Source organism: Neofelis nebulosa, chromosome 5, assembly GCF_028018385.1.
Source record: "Neofelis nebulosa isolate mNeoNeb1 chromosome 5, mNeoNeb1.pri, whole genome shotgun sequence".
Lineage (NCBI taxonomy): Eukaryota > Metazoa > Chordata > Mammalia > Carnivora > Felidae > Neofelis > Neofelis nebulosa.
Genome location: NC_080786.1, coordinates 24,720,774 through 24,742,169, shown reverse-complemented (window position 1 = coordinate 24,742,169; position 21,396 = coordinate 24,720,774). Strand labels below are relative to the sequence as shown.

General features: G+C 42.4%; 1 protein-coding gene and 1 long non-coding RNA gene across 4 annotated transcripts in view; both read left to right on the top strand.

The window, feature by feature from the left end:
- The window catches only part of PLCL2 (phospholipase C like 2), a 196,563-nt gene extending 175,442 nt beyond the window's left edge, over nucleotides 1-21,121 (top strand). For 2 of the 3 annotated variants that reach the window (XM_058729808.1, XM_058729810.1), the window contains exons 5-6: nucleotides 1,429-1,538; nucleotides 20,279-21,121. In XM_058729808.1, the coding sequence (XP_058585791.1) occupies nucleotides 1,429-1,538; nucleotides 20,279-20,458 (290 nt within the window). In that variant the 3' untranslated portion in view covers nucleotides 20,459-21,121. Of the gene's footprint in view, nucleotides 1-1,428; nucleotides 1,539-20,278 lie in introns of those variants that run through there. The other variant, XM_058729809.1, reaches the window with a different exon arrangement.
- On the top strand, nucleotides 1,548-5,916 carry LOC131511785 (uncharacterized). Its single transcript, XR_009261736.1, has 2 exons — nucleotides 1,548-4,813; nucleotides 5,056-5,916. It is a non-coding gene; the product is annotated as an uncharacterized LOC131511785 (long non-coding RNA).
- Nucleotides 21,122-21,396: the final 275 nt, after the last annotated feature.

Here is a 21,396-nt window from a genome sequence, read left to right as displayed (position 1 = left end):
CTCAGTGAGGTACTCCCTGAGGACCCCTCCCCCAGCAAATGCTGGTTTTACTGTTAAGAGTTCTATTGATGTGGTTAGGAATTAAGGTTTTCCACCTAGGAGATACAACATAAGCATCAAATTTTTAAAAATATGTAAAAACCTCATACACTTACATTTGAATTAGAAGTATTAGCAGGATCTTATCCTTCCCTCTTTTTTTTTTTTTTTTAAAAAAAAGGTGTCTGAGATCAGTCCAATGAAAAGACCTAGAAAACAATGAAAACTCAGTAAAAATGGGCACTTGTAACACCCAGATTGTGGTCTTTAAGTATCATTCCAACTAAAAGTATCTAGAGGTCCTTGGAGAAATGCCTGGCTCTAGGTCTGAGGTGGAAAATGTATTTGGTAAAGTCTAGAACATCTTGTGCCAAAAGGCTAATTAGTCATTTCAAAAGGACATAGGTACCAGTCTGAAGGGTCCCCATTGGCCAGAGTTGGGATAATTGACTGCAGATTACTATGTAAAATTCTGTGAGTTGTAATGATATTAAGCCAGCAAAGACACCATCATACTATTCCTGCATTATTGCATTGTTGCTGCATAGGGAGCCTCTGACACTATTTTGAATGACAGTAGGGAGTATTCATTTGATTATGTCAATTATGTTAAAGAGTCATAATGTAAATGTAGAGTTAGAGGTCAGGGTCTTTCTCCCCATCTTCTCCCTTTTACAATAGGCTTGGTAACTGACCTCAGATTGACTCACTGTTGACAGAAATACATTACTTTGTATTCATTTCATCTCCGGCTGCCAACTTTGTGTCCTCAGCAGAGCTTAAATCTGCACTCTGAGGCTCCAAATACCTGGGCTCTGGTGCTCTCCCTCTTGCTACCTCCACAGCCTTCCATCTCTCACCTTTGCTGAACCTCAGATTCCTCATCTCTAAAATGGGACTGAGAATAATCATATGTGCCCCGTTCCCCCTTCAAAACCATGAAGAATGACTGTTGCTGACCTCTAAGATGCCTTCTGCCTTGTTTAAGACCATGAGTTTTTTTCAGTGTTTCCCCTCTATCACATTCCTTTTTTTTTTTTTTAATTTTTTTTGTTTATTTATATTTCATTTAGAGAAAGAGAGAGCACAAGCAGGGGAGGGGCAGAGAGAGGGAGAGAGAGGATCCCAAGCAGGCTCTGCACCATCAGCACAGAGCCTGATGTGGGGCTCGAACTCAAGAACCTTGAGATCATGACCTGAGGGTAGATCAAGAGCCAGACGTTTAACCGACTGAGCCACCCAGACGACCCAATTATCACATTCTTAAATAGGCACGTTTATGAAAATCCACTGGGGATCAGAATTCTTTCACTAGAGATTGGAAAAATAAGTGTTGCCAGCTCCTCCCCACGGGTTGGATGGGGAAGTAAACTACTCTGTTTCTTTCAGCCATGGAATTCCATGAACATTTGCACAGCATCGGCACCAAGGAAGGTTTGAAGGAACGAAAACTACAGAAAGCAGTGGAGAGCTTTACCTGGAATATCACCATCCTAAAGGTACGTGGCCAAGCTGTTTCTGATGCTGGTGATTTTGCAGTCTTTCTCAGCATGTTTCGTCCTTTCAGTGTAGCATGTCCTGCATTGTGCAGTATCAGCCACTGAGGCCATAGCACGGTCACAGCAATCCAGGGAGAACTCGGCCCTCTGGAGAGCCTACAGGCACGACAGCTGGCCAGTGCCGCTCGGAGAGAGAACATGGGACTGTCATGGCTGGCACATTGTGGATTCTGATAGGAAGGGAAAGGACCTTGAGTTCTGTCCTTGAAGCATTGTCAAGTTTATACATGTCAGTTGCTATATGTGAAATAGAAAATAATGATTACAGAGGAATGGTTGGAAATTTAGATTCTAATGACTCAAATGCCATTTAACACTTTCAAGTATAATCACAGCCTTAATATTAATATGATCCCAGGACAAAAATAGGAAAGAATTGTGTGGGGCATAATTAAAAGAAATATGTAAAGGAATTGCCATTTGAAAGAAATTTTCCTTCAAGGGAGAAGCCATCTGTATCAATCTGTTTTCCTTCCTTCCTTCCTTCCTTCCTTCCTTCCTTCCTTCCTTCCTTCCTTCCTTCCTTCCTTCCTTCCTAACTCAACATGACCATTTAAAATTTTAAATTATTTTTTATTATAAAATTAGTACATTATCATTGTTGAAACTGTCAAAATAAAAACAAGCCAAGATGAACATACTCCCACCGTTCAGAGGCAATTGCCACTGGCCTTTTTGTGTACATTCTCCCTGTCTTTTTCTCTATGCTGGGCTTAATAGGACATTGGAACTTTTTTGAATTTTGTCTCAGTGGTCTTTACTTTTCTTCTCCTCTGTGTTTGGGAGCTTGATAACCATAGCACAGACACATTATTTCACTCTGGATCTTGGATAGCTAAATGTAAAATTATTCTCTGGTATTCACCCTTCTAACTTTGTGCTCCCTTGAAGTCAAAACTGTAAAGACGTTATCACGGCTGCCCCTTTTAATTTCCTTGTTTCCCCTGAAGTTAAAAGATTCATTCCTGCAGCTGACAACAGTTTTCTGATTTAATAAAAAGTCACCCTTGCAAAACTAGCCAACTTGCATTTTCTCACGTTAAACCTCTACTCATTTTTATAATTAAAATCATTTTCTTGACTTCTTAAAATACTCCCCATCCTTCACATGTGCTTTTTTTTTTTTGGTAATCTCTCGATCTTCTGCTTAGAAGTTAATTTTGATAGTTTGCAGTTAAGTAAAAAGCAGATATAAGAATTTACAATGAAAAGGAATTTGGCTTTATAACTTGCTGACTCACTCCCACCCAGAGGTGTGGGTACACTACAGATTTCCTGCAAATCTCAAGGGAAAAGTAGCACAATTGTTTAAGCCCCGTGAGAGACCAAATGCTCATTTTCTTTTACTTTATAATAGGCAAAAACAGACTTAGGGACCAAACTCCCACCTGTCAAGTGTCCTAGCTACTCGTCTGTGGTCTAGGAACCAGAAACCTGGGTATCACCTGGGAGCTTGTTCAAAATGCAGACTCCCAGGACCCACCCCAGATCTCCTGATTGCACATCTACAGATCTGTATTTTTACAAGATCCCAAGGGGTTCTCATGCGCATGAAAGTCTGAGATGCTCTTGGCTAAGAGCCATGGAAAATGGGAGCTGGGCGCACATATTAATGAAAAACAGCCGACATAAAGTAATACACCAGATTTTAGAAATCAGTAATTGAACCAAATAGCTACACTGAGGAAACCTATTTTCTTTGGAATTATGTCCAGGAGAGAGAATTAACACCTCAGACTTATGTTCATATGGAAAGTAATGTGTAGGACAGGGTAATCGATCTTTTAAAAATTTCCAGCATATTTGCTGTAGATGGTGTTCGAATGTGGTAGAACCTGGGCAAGGAATGGGGAAGAAGTGGAGAGATCTGTGTGTCACTTCCGTATAATGGAAGGGCTTTTTCCATTCCTGGATGTTTTACAAGTTTTAACTTTGTTTAGGGAGTCAGTGCCCCCTTGGACTTGAGTTTGGGTCTGAGTTGAGCTACTACCCTTTTTCTGACAGGAGGGAATCGGATCCTTTGGGTTCCTCTGACCGTGTGTTTTTTGTTGTGAGCTTGGTGAGGTGGCAGCCCTCCAGGGCTATGTGTGGTGGGCGAGAGGCCGCAGTGCCCTCCTGGGGGCACAGAAGCTTGGGGAAGGTTTCAGATGATACTGGTTAGGGAGAGAAAAGGAGAAAGATGACAAAAAGACATGCTGAAGGAGCCCTGCGGCTGTGAGGCCTGACAGGAATTTCCTCGGGTGTTTAAATGTAGTCTCCTGAGCTCCCCCTCAGAATCTGGATCAGAATCTCTAGAGGTAGAGTGCAGGAATCTGCTTGTTTAACAAGTTCCTTGGGGTGATTCTGAGGCACCCTAGAAAAATGGAATACCTCTGCTCTGGAATGAAAGCCAAAGCACCTTCAACCACTAATTTGAACAAGAAGGTAGGCAGGGCGACAAGGCATCCTGGGACATAGGACTTTCATGTGAAAATCGGGGCAAAGCAGGAATGCTTGGTCCTGCCATAAATTCTTTTCATCTAAGGACATTCATCCCTATTTTTATGGGTTTTTTGGCTTCCTTTGTTTAGTTTTTCAATTTTAAGAATTGCTTTAGAATACAGAAATGAACAAAGAAGAAATGTCAGCTGTCATCACCACACCCAGAGATATCTACTATTGACGCCTTGGCACATTTACTTCCAATCATTTTTTATTTTGAATAAAAATGATTCATTTGTCTTTGTAAATGCATCTTCATCATACAGAACTTTTTTAATGTAGAAAAAGATAGACGTTTTAAAATGACTCCAAACCCTCTGAGAAATAGCTATTACTAAATGTAGGTGACCTTATTTTAGCAACCATTTTATTTGCATATGGATGGATGGAGATACATTTTATTGATCCTGAGTCATCCTTCTTTTTTTATTTTTGAGATCAAAAATCTTTGAAATTGGTATGTTATCTTCTAGTCCATGGCATCTGTGCATTGTATCCTAGTTAAATTGGCAGTGATTTTCTTTCTTAGTGGTACATCTGACAAGAGCTACTGTCTCACGTATTACGAAATAAGGTACGCCAGTAGATAGGATCCTACTGTAACTGCCCTTTTGAAGTTTTTTTAAAAAGTACTGAGTTTCACTTTTCTTTATTTAACAGAAGAAAAGAAGCTAAATGAATTACTAACAAGTTTTACTGTGAGAGATATTTATTTCCTATGAAATATCTCTGAGGTTAAGAAAAAAGATTATTGGGGCGCCTGGGTGGCTCAGTCGGTTAAGCGTCCGACTTCGGCTCAGGTCATGATCTCGCGGTCCGTGAGTTCAAGCCCCGCGTCGGGCTCTGTGCTGACAGCTCAGAGCCTGGAGCCTGTTTCAGATTCTGTGTCTCCCTCTCTCTCTGACCCTCCCCCGTTCATGCTCTGTCTCTCTCTGTCTCAAAAACAAATAAAACGTTAAAAAAAAATTTTTTAAAGAAAAAGAAAAAAGATTATTAAAAATGTTAGTAGGAGTCATTTTGTTGGGTTTTGTGTTTTTTTAAGCTACACATTTCAATTATGAGGTCGGTTGGTTGACCTTCTGCTATGAAAGAGGAGAGTATCTACCCACTAATATTTCTAGGTGAGGACTTAGGCATACTGTTATTTTTCCATTTTCCAGTTTTAAATATTCCCATTTGGCCCCAAGACTATGATTACCATGTTGTTTGGTATAAGTTCAATATTTAAATTAGCTTACTGTCACCACCATCCATAGCCTGAGGAAAGGGCAGAGAAGAGATAAATCTCAGCTGGGGTCATTGACAGTCTTTGGATTCTTGGACCCAGCTTTCTCAGAGTTTGTAAATGTCACGTTCTAGGGTCTCTGCTGCATAATTGGGAGAGGGTATAATCCATTTCCACAGGTTTCTGATTGCTCTTTAATTCAGAAGCCTGCCCTCAAGACCTCACTTCCCTTAGATAGTCAGCATCCTTCCCTTTTCTTGATCAACTTTATCGAGGTACAATTTACATAAGATAAAATTCCCCCTTTTGAACTGCACAACTCAACGAATTTTGATAAATGTATATTGTCATGCAACCCCACCACAATGATGACAGAGCATTTCCATCACCCCCAAAATTCCCTCATGCCCCTTTGCAGAAAACTCCCTCCCTCACCAACCACTGACCTGATTTCTGTCTATAGTTTCACCTGCTCCAGATTGTTGTATAAATGGGAGTTATGTAGCATGTAGTCTTTATGCCTGGCCTCTTTCGTGTAACATAATGCTTTTGATATTCATCCAAGGTAAGGTGTGTTTCAGCAATCCATTCCTTTTTTTTTTTTTTTTTTTTTTGATGAACAACATTCTGTTTTATGGGTGTGTTACTCTTTGTTTATACATTCACTGGTCGATGTATGTTTGGGCCGTTTCTAGCCTCTAACTGTTGTGAGTAGAGCTGCAGTGAACACTCACACGCAGGTCTTTGTGTGGACATACTCTTATTTTACTGGCTAAATAAACACCTGTGAGTGCAGTTACTGGATCATATGGTAAGTGCATGCCAGACTTTATAAGAAATTGCCAAGCTGCTTTCTAAACTGTCCCATTTAGCACTCCCCCCAACAGTGTTCTGAGAGTTCCCATTATTCTACATCCATGTCAACATTTGCTATTGTCAGTTTAGCCAGCCTAGTAAATGCAGAGAGGTTGGGCATCTTTTGTTTAGATTTCTCTCTCTCTTTTTCTTAGACTTTTAGAAGAATTATGATGGGCCTCAGTCTGGTTTTCTTCATGTTTCTTCTGCTTAGGGTTTGTTGAGATGCTTCTATATGTGAAAGAATAAGATTCTTCTATATGTGGAAATTTCCATCAGATTTGGAAAAATTTTTAGTCATTTTTTCTTTAAATCTTTTTTTCAGTCTTACCCTTCCTCTCTTCCTTCTGTAACTCCTATTATACATGTATACTGCTTGATATTTTCCCAAAAGATTCATTTCTTTTTAGGTCTCTTTTCTTTTCTTTTCTTTTCTTTCCTTTTCTTTTCTTAAAAAATAGTTTCCATTGTTTCTGCATCTTCAACCAATATTGCTGTATCTTCTACAGTGCTTACTCTGCTGTTAATCCCATCCAGCTTCCCACTCCTCTCCTTTTGGTGCTCATCATACCCTTCGTCTTCCCGAACCAGATATTGACAGTAGCTGTTTAAGAGCCCCACTGCTCCACCCTGTACATCCCAGCTGTTTAGCCTCCCTGAACTCCAAACTCCATCCCCTTGGCTTGGTGGGACCACCAGGCTCTGCCTTCCTGCACTGCAGCCTGGAACCCCTCCACACAGGGAGCTGGACCCCCGTTTGTATCTCTTCCATCAGGGCGCACTGTGTTGCACTGTCAGAACATCATTGTTCGATACACTGTGTCCAGTTTTCTATGTGTGTCAGTCCGATTCCTCACTTGTCCTGCGTTACCTCTTTCTTCTTACCCTCTGTCCCATTACCTTTTCTGTTGCATCAAGCTGAAGTAAACAAAAAGGACTGGGCACCGGGGCGGCTCAGTTGGTTAAGTGGCTGACTTCAGCTCAGGTCATGGTCTCGCCATTCCCAAGTTCGAGCCCCGAGTTGAGCTCTGTGCTGACAGCTTGGAGCCTGGAGCCCATTTTGGATTCTGTGTCTCTGCCTCTGCCCCTCCCCACTTGTGCTCTGTCTCTCTCTCTCTCTCTCTCAAAAATAAACAAACATGAAAAAAAAAATTTTTTAAAGAAATAAAAGAAGGGGCGCCTGGGTGGCGCAGTCGGTTAAGCGTCCGACTTCAGCCAGGTCACGATCTCGCGGTCCGTGAGTTCGAGCCCTGCGTCAGGCTCTGGGCTGATGGCTTGGAGCCTGGAGCCTGTTTCCGATTCTGTGTCTCCCTCTCTCTCTCTGCCCCTCCCCGTTCATGCTCTGTCTCTCTCTGTCCCAAAAATAAATAAAAAACTTTGAAAAAAAAAATTAAAAAAAAAAAAAAGAAATAAAAGAAAAGGGCACTCAGTTTGTGTCTTTGCAGTTTGACTGGGCTCTTAAAAGTTTCAGGACTTCTAAGAATTGCCACTATGAATTCTGTGAGTTTCAGAAGTTTGTTAAATTATGTCATACCCCTTTGTTTGTTTGTTGCTTGTGTTGTATGTATGTGTGTGTGCGTGCGTGCGTGTGTGTGTGTGTGTATGTGTTTGCCAATTTTACTATTTTTTGCTCATTTCACCAGAAATGTGGGAAGGATATCCTGTTAATATTTTCCACCCACCAGCTTAATTAAGAGGTTTCTCTCCCTTTATTTTTCATTTGCTAAACGCTCACTGTACTGCTGATAATTTTTATTGTTTCTATTTATTACCCTTCCTAAGATGGTGGAATCTCATGGTAGAAGAGCCCTGCTTTAACTGCTCTGTTTTGGTTCTAAGAGGCAGAACTCCTGCAGGCCAGCTCACAGAGGAGGGGCGAGAGGTGCTGGCCTCGGGGAGGACTGTGAAAGGACAGGGAGCTCTGGGACCGGAAGCCGTGCTCCAGCCTCACAGGAGTAAAGGGCAGCCAGGAAGCCCAGCAGCACCCGGGGCAGCTCTTCCCCAGGGGCCGATGGTCCTCTCTCTGTCCTTCTCCCTCTGCTCACTCATGTTTCTGTTGCCCTATGACTTACTGTGGTCTTGGTTTGGCCCCGACTGTACCTTAGAAGGTTTCATTCCAAGTTCTCAATCTGTTTGTATTTCCTAGTTCAAATTCCAAGGAGAGGAAATCTGATCGGCTGGGCCTACCCTTTCCTTTCACATCCAGACCTGCGGTCCTAAAGGTATAAGCCTCCTCTCGTATTAAGTTCTCCTTGGATCAGGTTCTCTACCTGCTTCAATCCACTGTGCTCAGGAAGGCACTGTTACATGGCACAAAATACGGCCACCTTGACTGGCTATTTCAGTTCTCTGTTGCCATAGAACAAACCATGACAAAACTAGCGGCTTAAAACAACAGCTTCTTATTTGATACGATTCTGTGGGCTAGCTGTGGTCAGCTGGGTGGTGTTTCTGCTCCATATGGTGTTGGTTTGGTTCAGCTGGGAGGTCAGCTGGGCCCGGAGTAGCCAAGAAGGCTCCACTCACGTGGCTGGCATGTCACCAGGGATGGCTAGAATGGCTGGGTCCCCCTCTTCTTGATCTCTCCCTTTCTCTGCATGGCCCATCGTCATTCAGTAGTCCAGCCTCAGCTTCCTTATATTGCTATGAGATTCCAAGAAAACAAAAGGAGAAGCTGCCAGGCTTCTTAAGACCACTTCCTCCATGTTACTGACCAAAGGAAATCAACTCCAGCCCACATTCAAGGGAGGGGGAAGTGGACTCCGCCTCTTAGTGGATGGAGTAGCATGCCTGGACAGAGATGGAAGGAATTATGGCACCTGCCTTTGGAGATAGTCTACCACAGTGGCAGAACCTGCCAATGACGCATTTTCCCTTAGAAGGGTATAGGATACACTGTGAGGCTTGGCCACACAACCCCATAAAGTCATCAAACCCACCTTCCTGCTGCTCCCACCAGATTGCCAGCCTGCTCCACTGTCATGCAATCTTAGTTTTGTTCTGCCATACAGTATATGGAATTTTATCTCTCTGTAACTTCATTTCTACCCACTGGTTCCAGTAATACCCTCAAAGCAGCACAGAATTATTCTATTCCCTCCTCCTCAACATCCCTTTGTACCTTTGCAAACTATCATTACCTTCTCTTAGACCTCCCTGATTCAGGTCAGACATGCTCAATCTCTGCAGATAATAGGGTGAGATGGCATCTGATCCCCTCCTCACTGGGTCCCTTGGTCTCCTGATGGCTCTGGTTTGTCAGTGTCCTTCATAAGATGGGGTGGCCAGAATTATCCCCATACTTTGGATACGCGGTGCACTGACGGCCCCAGGGTAGGACTCGTCAGTATGGTTTTCTTCATAATCTGAAAATTATCTTACTGTCAATACAGGCCAAAATTATGCTGGATTTTCTAGCACCTGTGTCATATCACAGACTCAAATAAAGTTTATTACAACCCCAAGATGTTTTCCAGAAGGATTGCTGCCAAGCCAGCTCTTCCTGTTCCGCACCATCCGCCCTCAAAACCAAGACTAAAAGCTAAGCCCTAGAAGTAATTAGAGATTTGTTCTCTCTAGGAAAATGAGACTTCTGCCAAAAATAAATAGTTAAACCAGACAGTCTTTGCACCTGCTGAGATGTTCATCTTGATTTTGTTTTTACCTGAGGTATAGTACTTACCTTGAAGACTGAAGACTGACATTTGTTTCTTTTCTGAACATTGCTGTGATGGCCCATGGGCAACTCCTTTTCTTTATTGATGTTAATATCCTTTAGTTATTTTATGTACTAGGTGATGTATTATGTTGCCTGTTTTCCTGAAAATCTGTAATTGGCTGGAAGCCATTCCTCTCTTTAGCATGTGAAGACTCTTCACAATGACTCAGAAAACCAAACTATGGTAGTGCCTGTCATTAGACAGGCTGTACTTTCTGGTCCATTTAAAACACAGTAAAACCTCAGACCTTGGATCCCACTAATGTGGAATTTGTGATCACTCAGCTAACGTTTAATCGTGCAAAAAGTGTGCTTAAAAAATTAACAGTGCGAGGGAAGTGCTTGTGCGTGCTGTTTTTACTAGCGTTTTCGAAGCTTCCGTGTTCGTGGCCCTGGCCCTGCTCATCCTTCAGCATCCCCTTGCTCTCCCCTTCTCTCTCTACACACTAGGCACACTGCCCTTGCTCCCCTCTGGCCCTGGCCCCTTTGCCTGGAACACTCTCTTGACCTCCTGTCTTCTATGCTTAGGTCATGGCTCACTTCCACCGTCTGCAGCCTCCACTGGCACCTCCTGAAATCCTCACCCCCCCCTACCACGTGAGCCACCAGCTCTGTGTCAGGGGAGGTCGTCTCCCACTGTAGGGGACCAGCTCTCACTGCCAGTGTGAGACTTAGCTTTTCCCATGCTCATTCCCATTATCAGAGGGAGATGTAACCACAGTTGGAACTCAGAAAGCTTTGTAGCATAGAAATCATGCTACTAAGCCGTGGTTAGGCCCCAAAGGCATCACTTGTTGGGAGTCGTAGAGTCACGTGTGGAAGGAAAGCAGCGTCTTCCACAGCCCCTTGGCCTCTGCTGAAATCGTTTCCCGCCCATGTCAAGGCCCAACTTAGACCTCCTCCATTGTGCTGCCTAGGAATGCCTGGGAGCACCCACCCCCCCATCTTTGTTGAGTGACACGTAAAATAGTTTCTGAGGTGAAAGACACCCACTCTGAATTTAAATCGCATCTTATATTAAAAATTTTAAATTAAAGTGTGCGTAAACCTTTGAGCACAACCTTTGTGAAGTTGAGAAACAACTGTAAATGTGATGAAATAGCCAAAATATTGGCAGCGGGGAGGGGATCGAGGTGCAAGGATAGTCCTGGACCAACCCACTTTCCTTGCATAATCAGGACACTGCTTCATACAGCTTAAATGTCTCTCTGGATTAAGGCGAAGACTAAGGGTTAGGAGTCTTGCTCCCAGAACCATTCTTCGTACTCTCAGAGGGCCTTTCCACCTGGCCAGCACCTGCAAACCCTTTGGGATGGAGTCAGGGGAGACGGAAGGCAGTCTTCTTGCTGAGAAGAGAGGAATTCACTTGCAATTCACATGTCACTCCCTTCACACATGTGACTGAGCACAGGGGAAGCCAATAGGACAGAAAAAAATCATGAAACATTTAACATGCATTTATCGTCCCACAGCCGAGCACATGCTGCTATGCTCTGTTGCTCCAACTTCAGGTGACTGATGATCAGGGGATCTTTGTTCAAGTGTAAGGTTTATTGAGACGTCAGTTAGGAAGAAGGCCTTCCTTAACTCTGACGAATGTGCTACAGCCTTGGCCAGCCACACGGGCCTCTCAAGGGGAGCGTTCGGAGTGCAGTGAGGCAGCTTAGAACGGGGGCCAGGATTTCCGTGGCCCCACCATGGTGTTGTTCGCTCCCTACTCATTCAACAAATACGAATGGAAATCTGTATCTCTGTTCTTGTGTTTAAGCACAGGAAGAAGGAATTGCCTGCACCATTGGTGATATACTGGGGATGTTAGAAATGTAGTGGACGTTACAGTTTGCTTGCTTTCAAGTGTCACATGTAATGTGTGGGCTCAACTGTATAGCTTGGGCCCTGTGGTTTAGTTAATCCAAAAAGAAAACAGAACACACAGAGAGAAAGTTGTATGTTTTTAAGTGTAATTTGCTGTGCAGGCTCTGCCTTGGGTAAGCCCCTTCATCCCTCTAAACTCAATGTCCTTGACTACAAAATTGGGAATAGTAACAGTAGCTCTCACAGAACTGAGATTGTCACGAGATAGTCTTTGCGAAGGGCTTAATACAGTGCCCGGCATACGTTAGTCACTCTCTTTCCAAGAAATGTTTCCTGATTATGAGCTTGTGTTAGGGTTTTGCAATTTAGATTCTCTGGCAAGAGACAGCCAGAAAAACCCTAGGTCCCTGTGCTGTCATCTCAGAGTGATGCTGAGGGAGGGGACAGGAAAACTCTTGCAGCCTTCTGGGTGATAGGAAAGATAAGGACGTGTGCATGGCAAATGGCTGAGTAAGGGGTCAGCATGTGGCCGGAGCTAGGTGCTTGCAGGGTGGCAGTCTGTCTTCCTGCTGGGCCTTGGCGCTCTCCAGGTGTCTGCCCCCCTCTCTTTATCCCAGAGTTAGCTTCATGTCTTGGGGGAGCAGAAGGTATCGGTGGAGGTGCCTAGAAGCTGCTTTGTTCCTGAGTGGACAAAGAAGCAGGAAGGAGGCAGCCTAGTCCATGCCATCCAAATGAAGCTTCTCGGGTTGGGGCCGTTAGTCCCAGAACAACCCAGAAGTCAGTGTGGGCCCCAGACATGCTGAGGTCAAACCAGACACTGATAGCTTATGTCTTTATTTGCATTAAATTAAAAATTTTTTGACTACCTTTGTGCCTCCTTCAGACTCCCAAAATGGTATGGGTATCCTCTTTTTTCCTCTTCCATCCACCTGCTTATAATGTGGAAGAAACGTGTCTGCTGACTCCCAGGGAACGGCAGATGGCCATTTTTGCCCCTTCCAGCTCTCAGCCACGTGGCCATTGCACGGATTGGTGGCAGAGGTCGGGGGAGTCTTTGTGGCCACCCTGGTTCACTCATCTCAGAAGGAAGACAATTCTGTTCTTCTCTAATAGACAGTTGGAATAAAAAGCTTTGAAAAAGAATAACGGAAGTGTACAATCCCTATAGTTTTAGCTCTAAGTCTAAATAAAAGCAGTGAATTGTGGTTGTTAATTTTAGATTCAAAAACTATGTAGGACTAACAGATGTGCCTTGAAGTATTTTTAACATATTAAAAGCTAGGGCATCTTTTATGGTCAGACAGAAAGTTTGGTGATTGGCCAAGTGTTGAGTATGGCTGGGGCACTGGCTCTGGTGTCTGGGATCTGCCATCATTCCTTTCCCGGCTGCTCCGACCTCTGACCTGATCTCAGGCAGCCGCCGGCAGGGCCAGAAGGAGCACGGTTGTGGCCAGCTCTCCACAAGAGCCGCTGGGATCCAGCCCTGCCCTTAGCTATGTCTTTTAAAGATTATATTCCGAGTCTAAGTAGGAACCTTAAATATTATGACCTAAGGTTGTTATAACTCTTTCGAGATGAAAACCAAATAGAATAACTTTTGAAATTCAAAACAGAATGTGTGAAACCAAATAGGGTTTGAGTTTCTCAACTGGAAACGTTGCAAAGCCAGTTTCGTAGGAGTCTTCAAACCCAGATGCCCTGTGTCAGTGGGCGGCGGTGTTTTAAATAGCCTTTGCTCTTTTGAAGCAACGAGATGTGAACACTGCTACAGCAAACACCATCATCACCTTGTTCAGAATTGTTCTCTGCTCCCGCTGGATGCCACAATCCTGAGACGTGTCAGACGTGCGGTTGTGGACGCACAGAACAAAATACAAGTGCCGGGGATAAAACTCAGCAGCTCCCCAGCTCTGGGGGTCCTTTGTGTCTCCCCTGGCTAGGTGTGGAAAGCCTGATCCGTTCAAAGTGTGGTAATGACCTGTCTAAACTTGGGAACCAAGATTCCACCAGATAAAGAATTCGTTATTACCACATTAATGATCCTGTATACCATCTGGGGATTTTTCTATTTAAATGCCCCGTCATCCTGTGGCAGATCTATATATGCTGACATGGAAAGATTGCCAAGACATGATTTTTGGTGAAAAAAAGAAAACTGAAGAATGGCAGGGTTTGCTTGATTTCATTTCTGTAAAAAATACAATACCTATTCATAATATATATATAAATGCAGAGAAAAAGGTGAAGCACATGATTGGGAGGCCACTGTGAGGATTAAAGAGGAGACTTTCACATCTTAGTGTCATTATACTCATTCAACACATTTCTTAAGCCTGTGTTGTATGCCTGGTGCTGTTGTAGGCTTGAGGGGTGAGGGTTCAGCAGTGGATTGAAGACGTGAAAGTTCCAGTTCTCCTGGAACTCACATTTAATGGGAGAGACACACAGTAAACAAAGCAACACAGAACATGTCATGGAGAAAGCAAGGCAGGGAAGGGGCAAGAAGAGTTGGGGGCAAGAGGTGGCAGTTTTCATTTTGGAAAGGCTGTCAGGGAGTCAAGGCCCGAAGGAGGTGACAGAGCAAACTGTGTGTCCTTCTGGGGCGAGAGCCTTCCCTGCATAGGCAGTGTTGAGTGTGCAACCTTGAGGCCGGGCCAGAGAGGACCTGCCATGTCTGAGGAGCATTTAGGGGCCCAGTGTCACAGTGGCTTAGTGAACAAGGTGGGGTGATGAAGAGGGTGAAGACAGCTCGGGGGCTGTGAGAAAGGACTTTGGCTCTCAGTCTGAGTTATACGAGGAGCCACGGGTTGGGGGGTTCATGTTCTGACTGTGTTTAATTGTATGTCTCTGGCTGTCATGTTGACAGAGGAGAAGCCAGATGGCCAGTTGTCATAAACTCAGAGAGAGGTGATGGTGGTTCAGGCTGCCAGTGGTAGCAATGAGGGTGGTAAGAAGTGCTGAGAACCTGTATACGTGTATATTTTTTGAAGACAGAGATAATGGAGGCTGCCGACAAGTGGGATGAGGGATGAAAGAAAAGGAGACGAGTCAAAATGGTACTAGGGTCTGTGTTCTCAGTCACTTTGAGAACAGAGTTGTCTTACCCTGAGAGGAGCTGGTTATAGAGAGGCTGGTAGGAAGGATATCAGGAACTCAGTTTTGGACACGTGAAGTCTAAGAGGACATGCCAAGGAAGCACTTTGAACATAGACCTACTAATTTTTATTAATAAAAATATTAGAGCAGAAATCGGTGAAATTGACATCAGGAAATTAAGAGAGAAAATCAATAGAACTAAAAGATGGTTCTTTGAAAAGATCATTAAAATCAGTAAGTCTCTAGCCAGGCTAACTATGAAGGAAGAAAAAAAGAGGACACCAATTACTGATATCAGTAATGGAAGAAGGGATGTCACTACAGATCCCATGGGCATTAAAAGGACAGCAAAGGAATATGATGAACTACACTATTCCCACAAATTTGATAACTTAGATGAAATGAACCAATTTCTTGAAAGGCACATTTTACCAAAACTCACAAGAAGAAATAGACTATTTGAATAGATTTATCTCTATTCAAGAAGTCAAATAAACAATTAATAACCTTTTAAAATGAAAGCACCGGCTCACATGGGTTCACTGGTGAATTCTATCAAACATTTAAGGAAGAAATTATGCCAGTTTTTTTTTTTTTTTTACAATCTCTTCCAGAAAATAGAGGCAGAGGGAATACTTTTTAATATATTGTACGTGGCCAGCATTTATCCTAATACCCAAACCAGATAGACATTACCAAAAAAACTACAGATCAATATCTCTTATGAACATAGATGCAGAAATCCTCAAGAAAATATTAAAAAACTGAATCCAGCAATGTATGAAAAGAATTATACACTGTGACCCAGTGATATTTATACCAGGTATGAAGGTTGGTGCAACGATCGAAAATCAATCAGTGTAATCAGGCTAGAGAGGAAAAATCACATGATCATCTCACTAGATAGCAAGAAGGCATCTGACAAAATCCAGTGCCCATTCATGATAAAAACTCTCAGCAAATTAGAAAGAGAAGAACTTCCTCAACTTGATAAAGAACAAAACACCTTTAACTATCATACTTAATGGTGGGAACACTCAAACATTTCCCATTAGGCAAACATAGGCAAAGAAATCCCCTGACTCCACTGTTTTTCATCATTGTACTAGAAGTCCAAGCTAATTCAATAAGACAAGAAAGAAAAATAAAAGTTATACATTGGGAAGGAAAAAATATAACTTTGTTCACAGATGACATGATCATCTATGTAGAAATTCCAAAAGAATTGACAAAAAACTCCTGGAACTAATAAACGATTATAGCAAGGTTGCAAGATACAAGGTTAGTGTATAGAAGTCCATCACTTTCCCAGATAACAGCAATGAACAAGGGTAATTTGAAATTAAAAATATAATGCCACTTACATTAGCATCTCCAAAAATAAAATACTGAGGCATAAATCTAACAAAATATGTACAAGATCTACATAAGGAATACTACAAAACTGATCGAATATATCAAAGAAGAAATGAATAAATGGAGAGACACTTCCTGTTCATGGATTGGAAGACTCAATATTTTCAAGATGTCATTTCTTTCCAAATTGAGCTATAGATTCAACATAATCCCAACCAAAATTCCATCAAGTTATTTTGTAGATATTGACAAATCGATTCTAAAGTTTATATGGAGATGCAGAAGACCCAGAATAGATGACACAGTCTTGAAGGAAAAGAACAAAGAGGAGTGACGCTACCCAAGTTGAGATTTACTCTAAAGTACAGTAACTGGGGCTCCTGGGTGGCTTAGTTGGTTAAGCATCTGACTCTTGATTATGCCTCAGGTCATGGTCTCTGGGTTAATGAGTTCGAGCCCTGCATCGGGCTCTGCATTGACAGTGCAGAGCCTGCTTGGGATTCTCTCTCTCAGTCCCTCTCTCTCCTTCCCTGGCTCTCACTGTCTCAAAATAAATAATTAAACTTAAAAAAAAAAAAAGCTATGGTAATCAGGACAGTGTAGTATTGGTGAAAGAACAAAGAGATCAATGGAACAGAATAGAGAGCCCAGAAATAGACCCACATAAATTTTAGTCAGCTGATTGTTGACTGAGGGGCAAAGGCAATACAATGGAGCAAAGATACTCATTTAAACAAATGGTGCAGGAACAACTGGACATCCACATGCTAAGAGAAAAAAAAAATCTAGACACAGACCTTACACCCTGCACAAAAATTAACTTCAAGCCAATTGTGGGCCTAAATGGAAAACTATAAAACTTCTGGAAAATAGCATAGGAGAAAACTTGGCTTACCTTGGGTATGGTGATGACTTTTTAGGTGTAACACCAACAACATTAGTCATGAAATAAAGAAAGAAAAGAAAGAATTTATAAGCAGGACTCTATCAAAATTAAAAACTTCTGCTCTGCAAGACAAGTTGAGAACAAGAAGACAAGCCACAAACTTGGAGAAAATATTTGTAAAAGACACACCGGATAAGCAATGGTTACCTAAAACATACAAAGAACTTTTAAAACTCAACAATAAGAAAATGAACAATTAAACAATGGACAAAAGATCTGAGCAGACGCTTCCCCACTGCAGGCATACAGATGGCAAGTAGGCATGTGGAAAGGCGTTCAACATTATATGTCATTAGAGAACTACAGATTAAAACAAAAATTAGACACTAATGTGTACCTTTTAGAATGACGAAAATCTAAAGTGCTAACAGCACCAAATGCTGGTGAGGATGTGAAACAACAGGAACTCTCATTCACTGCTGGTGGGAACAGAAAGCGGCACGCCATTGTGGAAGACGGGATGCAGTTTCTTACCAAACTCAACATCCTCTTGCTGTATGATATTAGCAGTCATGCTCCTTTCGGTATCTACCAAAATGAATTGAAAACTCATGTCCACACGAAATCCTGCACATGGATGTTTATAGTAGCTGTATTCATAAGCACCAACACTTGGGTTTAACTGAGATGTCCTTCAGTAGGTGAGTCAATGAATAAACTGTGGTACATCCAGACGATGGGTGGAACATTATTTGGCACTAAAAACAACTGCGCTAGTAAGCCATAAAAGACATAGAGGAAAGTTAATTGCATATCACTAAGTGAAAGAAGCAAATCTTAAAAGGCTACGTACTGTAGAATTCCAACTATATAATATTCTGAAAAAGGCAAAATATTGAGTTAGTGAAAAGATCAGTGGTTGCCAGGCATTAAGGGGAAGGGAGGGATGAATAGGGGGAGCACAGAGGGTTTTTAGGGCAGTGTGACTATGCTGCGTAATGGGGCACATGTCATTGTACACTTGTCCAAACCCACAGAATGTACAACACTAAGAGTGAACCCTCGTGTAAACCATGGACTTTGGGCGATAATGATGTGCAGTGTAGGTCTATAGTTACAATAAATGTACTACTGTGGGGCAGGATGTCAGTAGTGGAGATGTTTACGCCTCATGCGGGGATTGGGGCATACGGGAAATTTCTGTACTTAACTGCTCAGTTTTACTGTGAACCTGAAACTGCTCTAAAAAATAAAGTTAATTAATTTAAAAACAATATTTGGAATTTTCAAGCACAAGTGGAATATCTAGTTACAATCTGTTAACCATAAATGTATGTAGCAATCCTGCACGTGAGGGCAAATAAAGTCTTTAACAAGAAATTATATTTCTGGCACAATATGCTATATTTATGTACAAAGACCTTACTGCTTGTAAAATTTCAGCATATGAGTTCAGTGACTAGTTAAGAATGAATAAAAATGAAGCTCTTCAGTTAAACTAAGCAATGGAGCATGTATTTATAGTTACTAATTAAAGGTCTTTGTAAAGCAGGAAAATCATGAACAGTAAGTGGTAAACAGCAAACCATTCTGTGGATTCCGGCCTCATAGTGGCTTAAGATTACGCTGCAATTTAGTCTCACCAGAGGCTGAGATTTGATTGTAGTCCAGTTGCCTTCCAAGGTAAGTCCTTACCTGTTGCCTCCGCAACTGGCCCCCAGCTTTTGTTGTACAGGAGCACTTTAATGGGATGCACGCTGAGAGGCAGTTAAGGGGAAAAAAAAAACAAACAAACAACAGGAGAAAGACGGGATAGTACCAAGAATCTAAGTATGACAAAGAAAAAGCCAAAGTATGGAGGGATGATAAAGAGAATAACAGAATAAATTTAGAGCCCAAGGAAGGAGACAAAATAGGGACAAGGAAAATAGGAGAGAAGGAAAGGTAATAGTATAAGTAGAAAGAACTATTAATGGAAGGCAGATTAAATATCAGAGGGGAAAATAGAACAAACGACCAAAGTAGGAATGTTGGAATTTACAGTGGAGTACCACATCATCTCTCCTAACCAGTAATCTTGAAATGGTCGGCTGATATATGGGTAGTTTCACCCCCCAGAGGATATTCGACAACATCCACAGACATTTTGGTTGTCACAGCTGAGGGAGTGCAACTGGTCTAAAGGGGCCAAAAGCCATGGATGCTGCTCACCAGCCCAAGATGCACAAGAGAGCCGTCCACGCGTCCACCCGGCCAAAGAATTCTCTGGTCAATATGTCAAGAGTGATGAGGCTGACAAACTCTCCATTGAGCTCTGGAATCGGCTCAGATTCCAGACTCCCAGTGACTGGTGCTTCAGTCCATCCCATTGTGTCTTGACCTATGTGTTAGACTGCGTGTATGTCGAGAGGATGGCCACACCCCACTAAAGAAATTAAGATTTGGCTAAGAAAGTTTATTGAAAGTAAAGAATCCTTTCCTTCCTTCCTCCTTTAAGCAAGTAGTCCGTGAAAACCTGCTGGGTGCCTGTCTGCCAAAGCTTGCTTCAAAAGCAAGTCTTTATAATGGAGAACAGACTGGTGGTTGTCAAGGGGCTACGGATGGTGGAGGGATGGGGAAGGGTGTGACCGTAGAGTCCTGGTGCCTGGGAGGTCTCTGTGGCGGCAGGTTAGCTCTGTGTGTTGATTGCAGTGGTGGTTACGTGAATCTCCCCATGGGATGAAGTGACACAGAGCTATACATGTACATTGCACCAACGTCAGCTGCCCGGTTTGGACCTTGTACTCCAGTTATGTAAGCCATAACCATTGGGGGAAATTTGGGGAAAGGTATATGAGACCTCTCTGTATTATATTTGCATCCTGTGAATTTATACTTGCTTCAGAATGAGAAGCTAAAAATAAGGCAAATCTTAAAAGGAAAAAACCAAGATGGGCCAAACAATTTACAAAAAGATGTAATTCTAACCAGGGCAGACAGCCATGGTCCACACACACAGCATTCTATTCAGATTTATAGAGGGAAAGAACCAAAGAGGCAGCACGGTCTTGGAGCTTGATGTGGAAAACGGGGAAGACAGTCTTGTTTTTTATTACAATTGACCTATTCGGATACAGTGCCAATAGCAGATAAACATGCCCTCTTGTGGCATCAAAATATTTCTATTTCAGTGGAACACCTGTATTGTCAGACTGCAACAAGAAGTCATGTTAGTCACACCTAACATTTAATTGCATGTCTTGTTACAGGGACAAGCGGATCTTTTGAAATATGCTAAGAACGAGACCTTGGAGAACCTGAAACAAATCCATTATGCTGCTGTTTCATGTGGGCTGAATAAACCAGGCACAGAAAATGCCGACGTTCAGAAGCCGCGTCGGAGCCTGGAAGTCATACCTGAAAAAGCAAATGATGAAACTGGAGATTGAAGGAATTTTCTAGAAACCATTATGGAGTTTATAACTCTAGGACCAATTGTAGTCAAGTGGGACATTTGCTTTGCACTCACTAATGAAAATAATATTTGGGATTTTAAAGCACAACTGGAATAGCTAATTGCAGTCTCTTAAAACTGTGAATGTATGTAGCAATTCTGCGTGTGAAGGCAAATAAACTCTTTAACAAGAAATTATATTCCTGGCCAAAATATGCTATATTTGTATACAAAGACATCGTTGACAGTTCCAGGGTGAACCACAGACTATTCGTTCTAGTCCCGTTGAGAAAAAATGTTTTCCTAACTGAAAACAGTTTCTTAAGATGGAAATGGATTGTATTGTCAAATTAGTATTTATTGGACAGAAACCTAATCTACGCATTTTACTTCTATACGATTGCCAGAGTCTCTGGGTTATAGATGATTTTGGTGGCGTGCCTGCTGAGCCATAATTACTAGGGAGAATGTAAGTGGACAGATGCTCCGAGTCCCCAGGGGCCTTGGAGAGCCGTCGGGTACAAGGACTGCAGCTCCCGGCTGAAGACACACGCTGGGTAGACATACAATGTAAAAGCAGCCAATCTGGAAGCAACACACTGTAAATAGTTTTTCATTGTATGAAGTAGTGTTCACATTAAAACGATGTTTTATGATATTTCTCCAATAGCAGTACATGCACTTAATGAAAGTTTTAACTTTTAAAATTTCTAGTTAAGAATATTCTACTCTTCAGAGGAGCCGATTGTTGAACCAGCTTTGTCAAAAATGAGTTGCTTGTCTGGCTTAGCGGTTTTGCTTCGAGGAAGGTGCTCACGACTTTGCGCAACGACAGCTGACTGATTCTACCAGGAACCGAGATGCCGCTTTGTGCTTTGAATTCGCACTGGAGTGACGGGTGCCTCCAGACCGTGCAGGGGGTCCGTCAGAGGC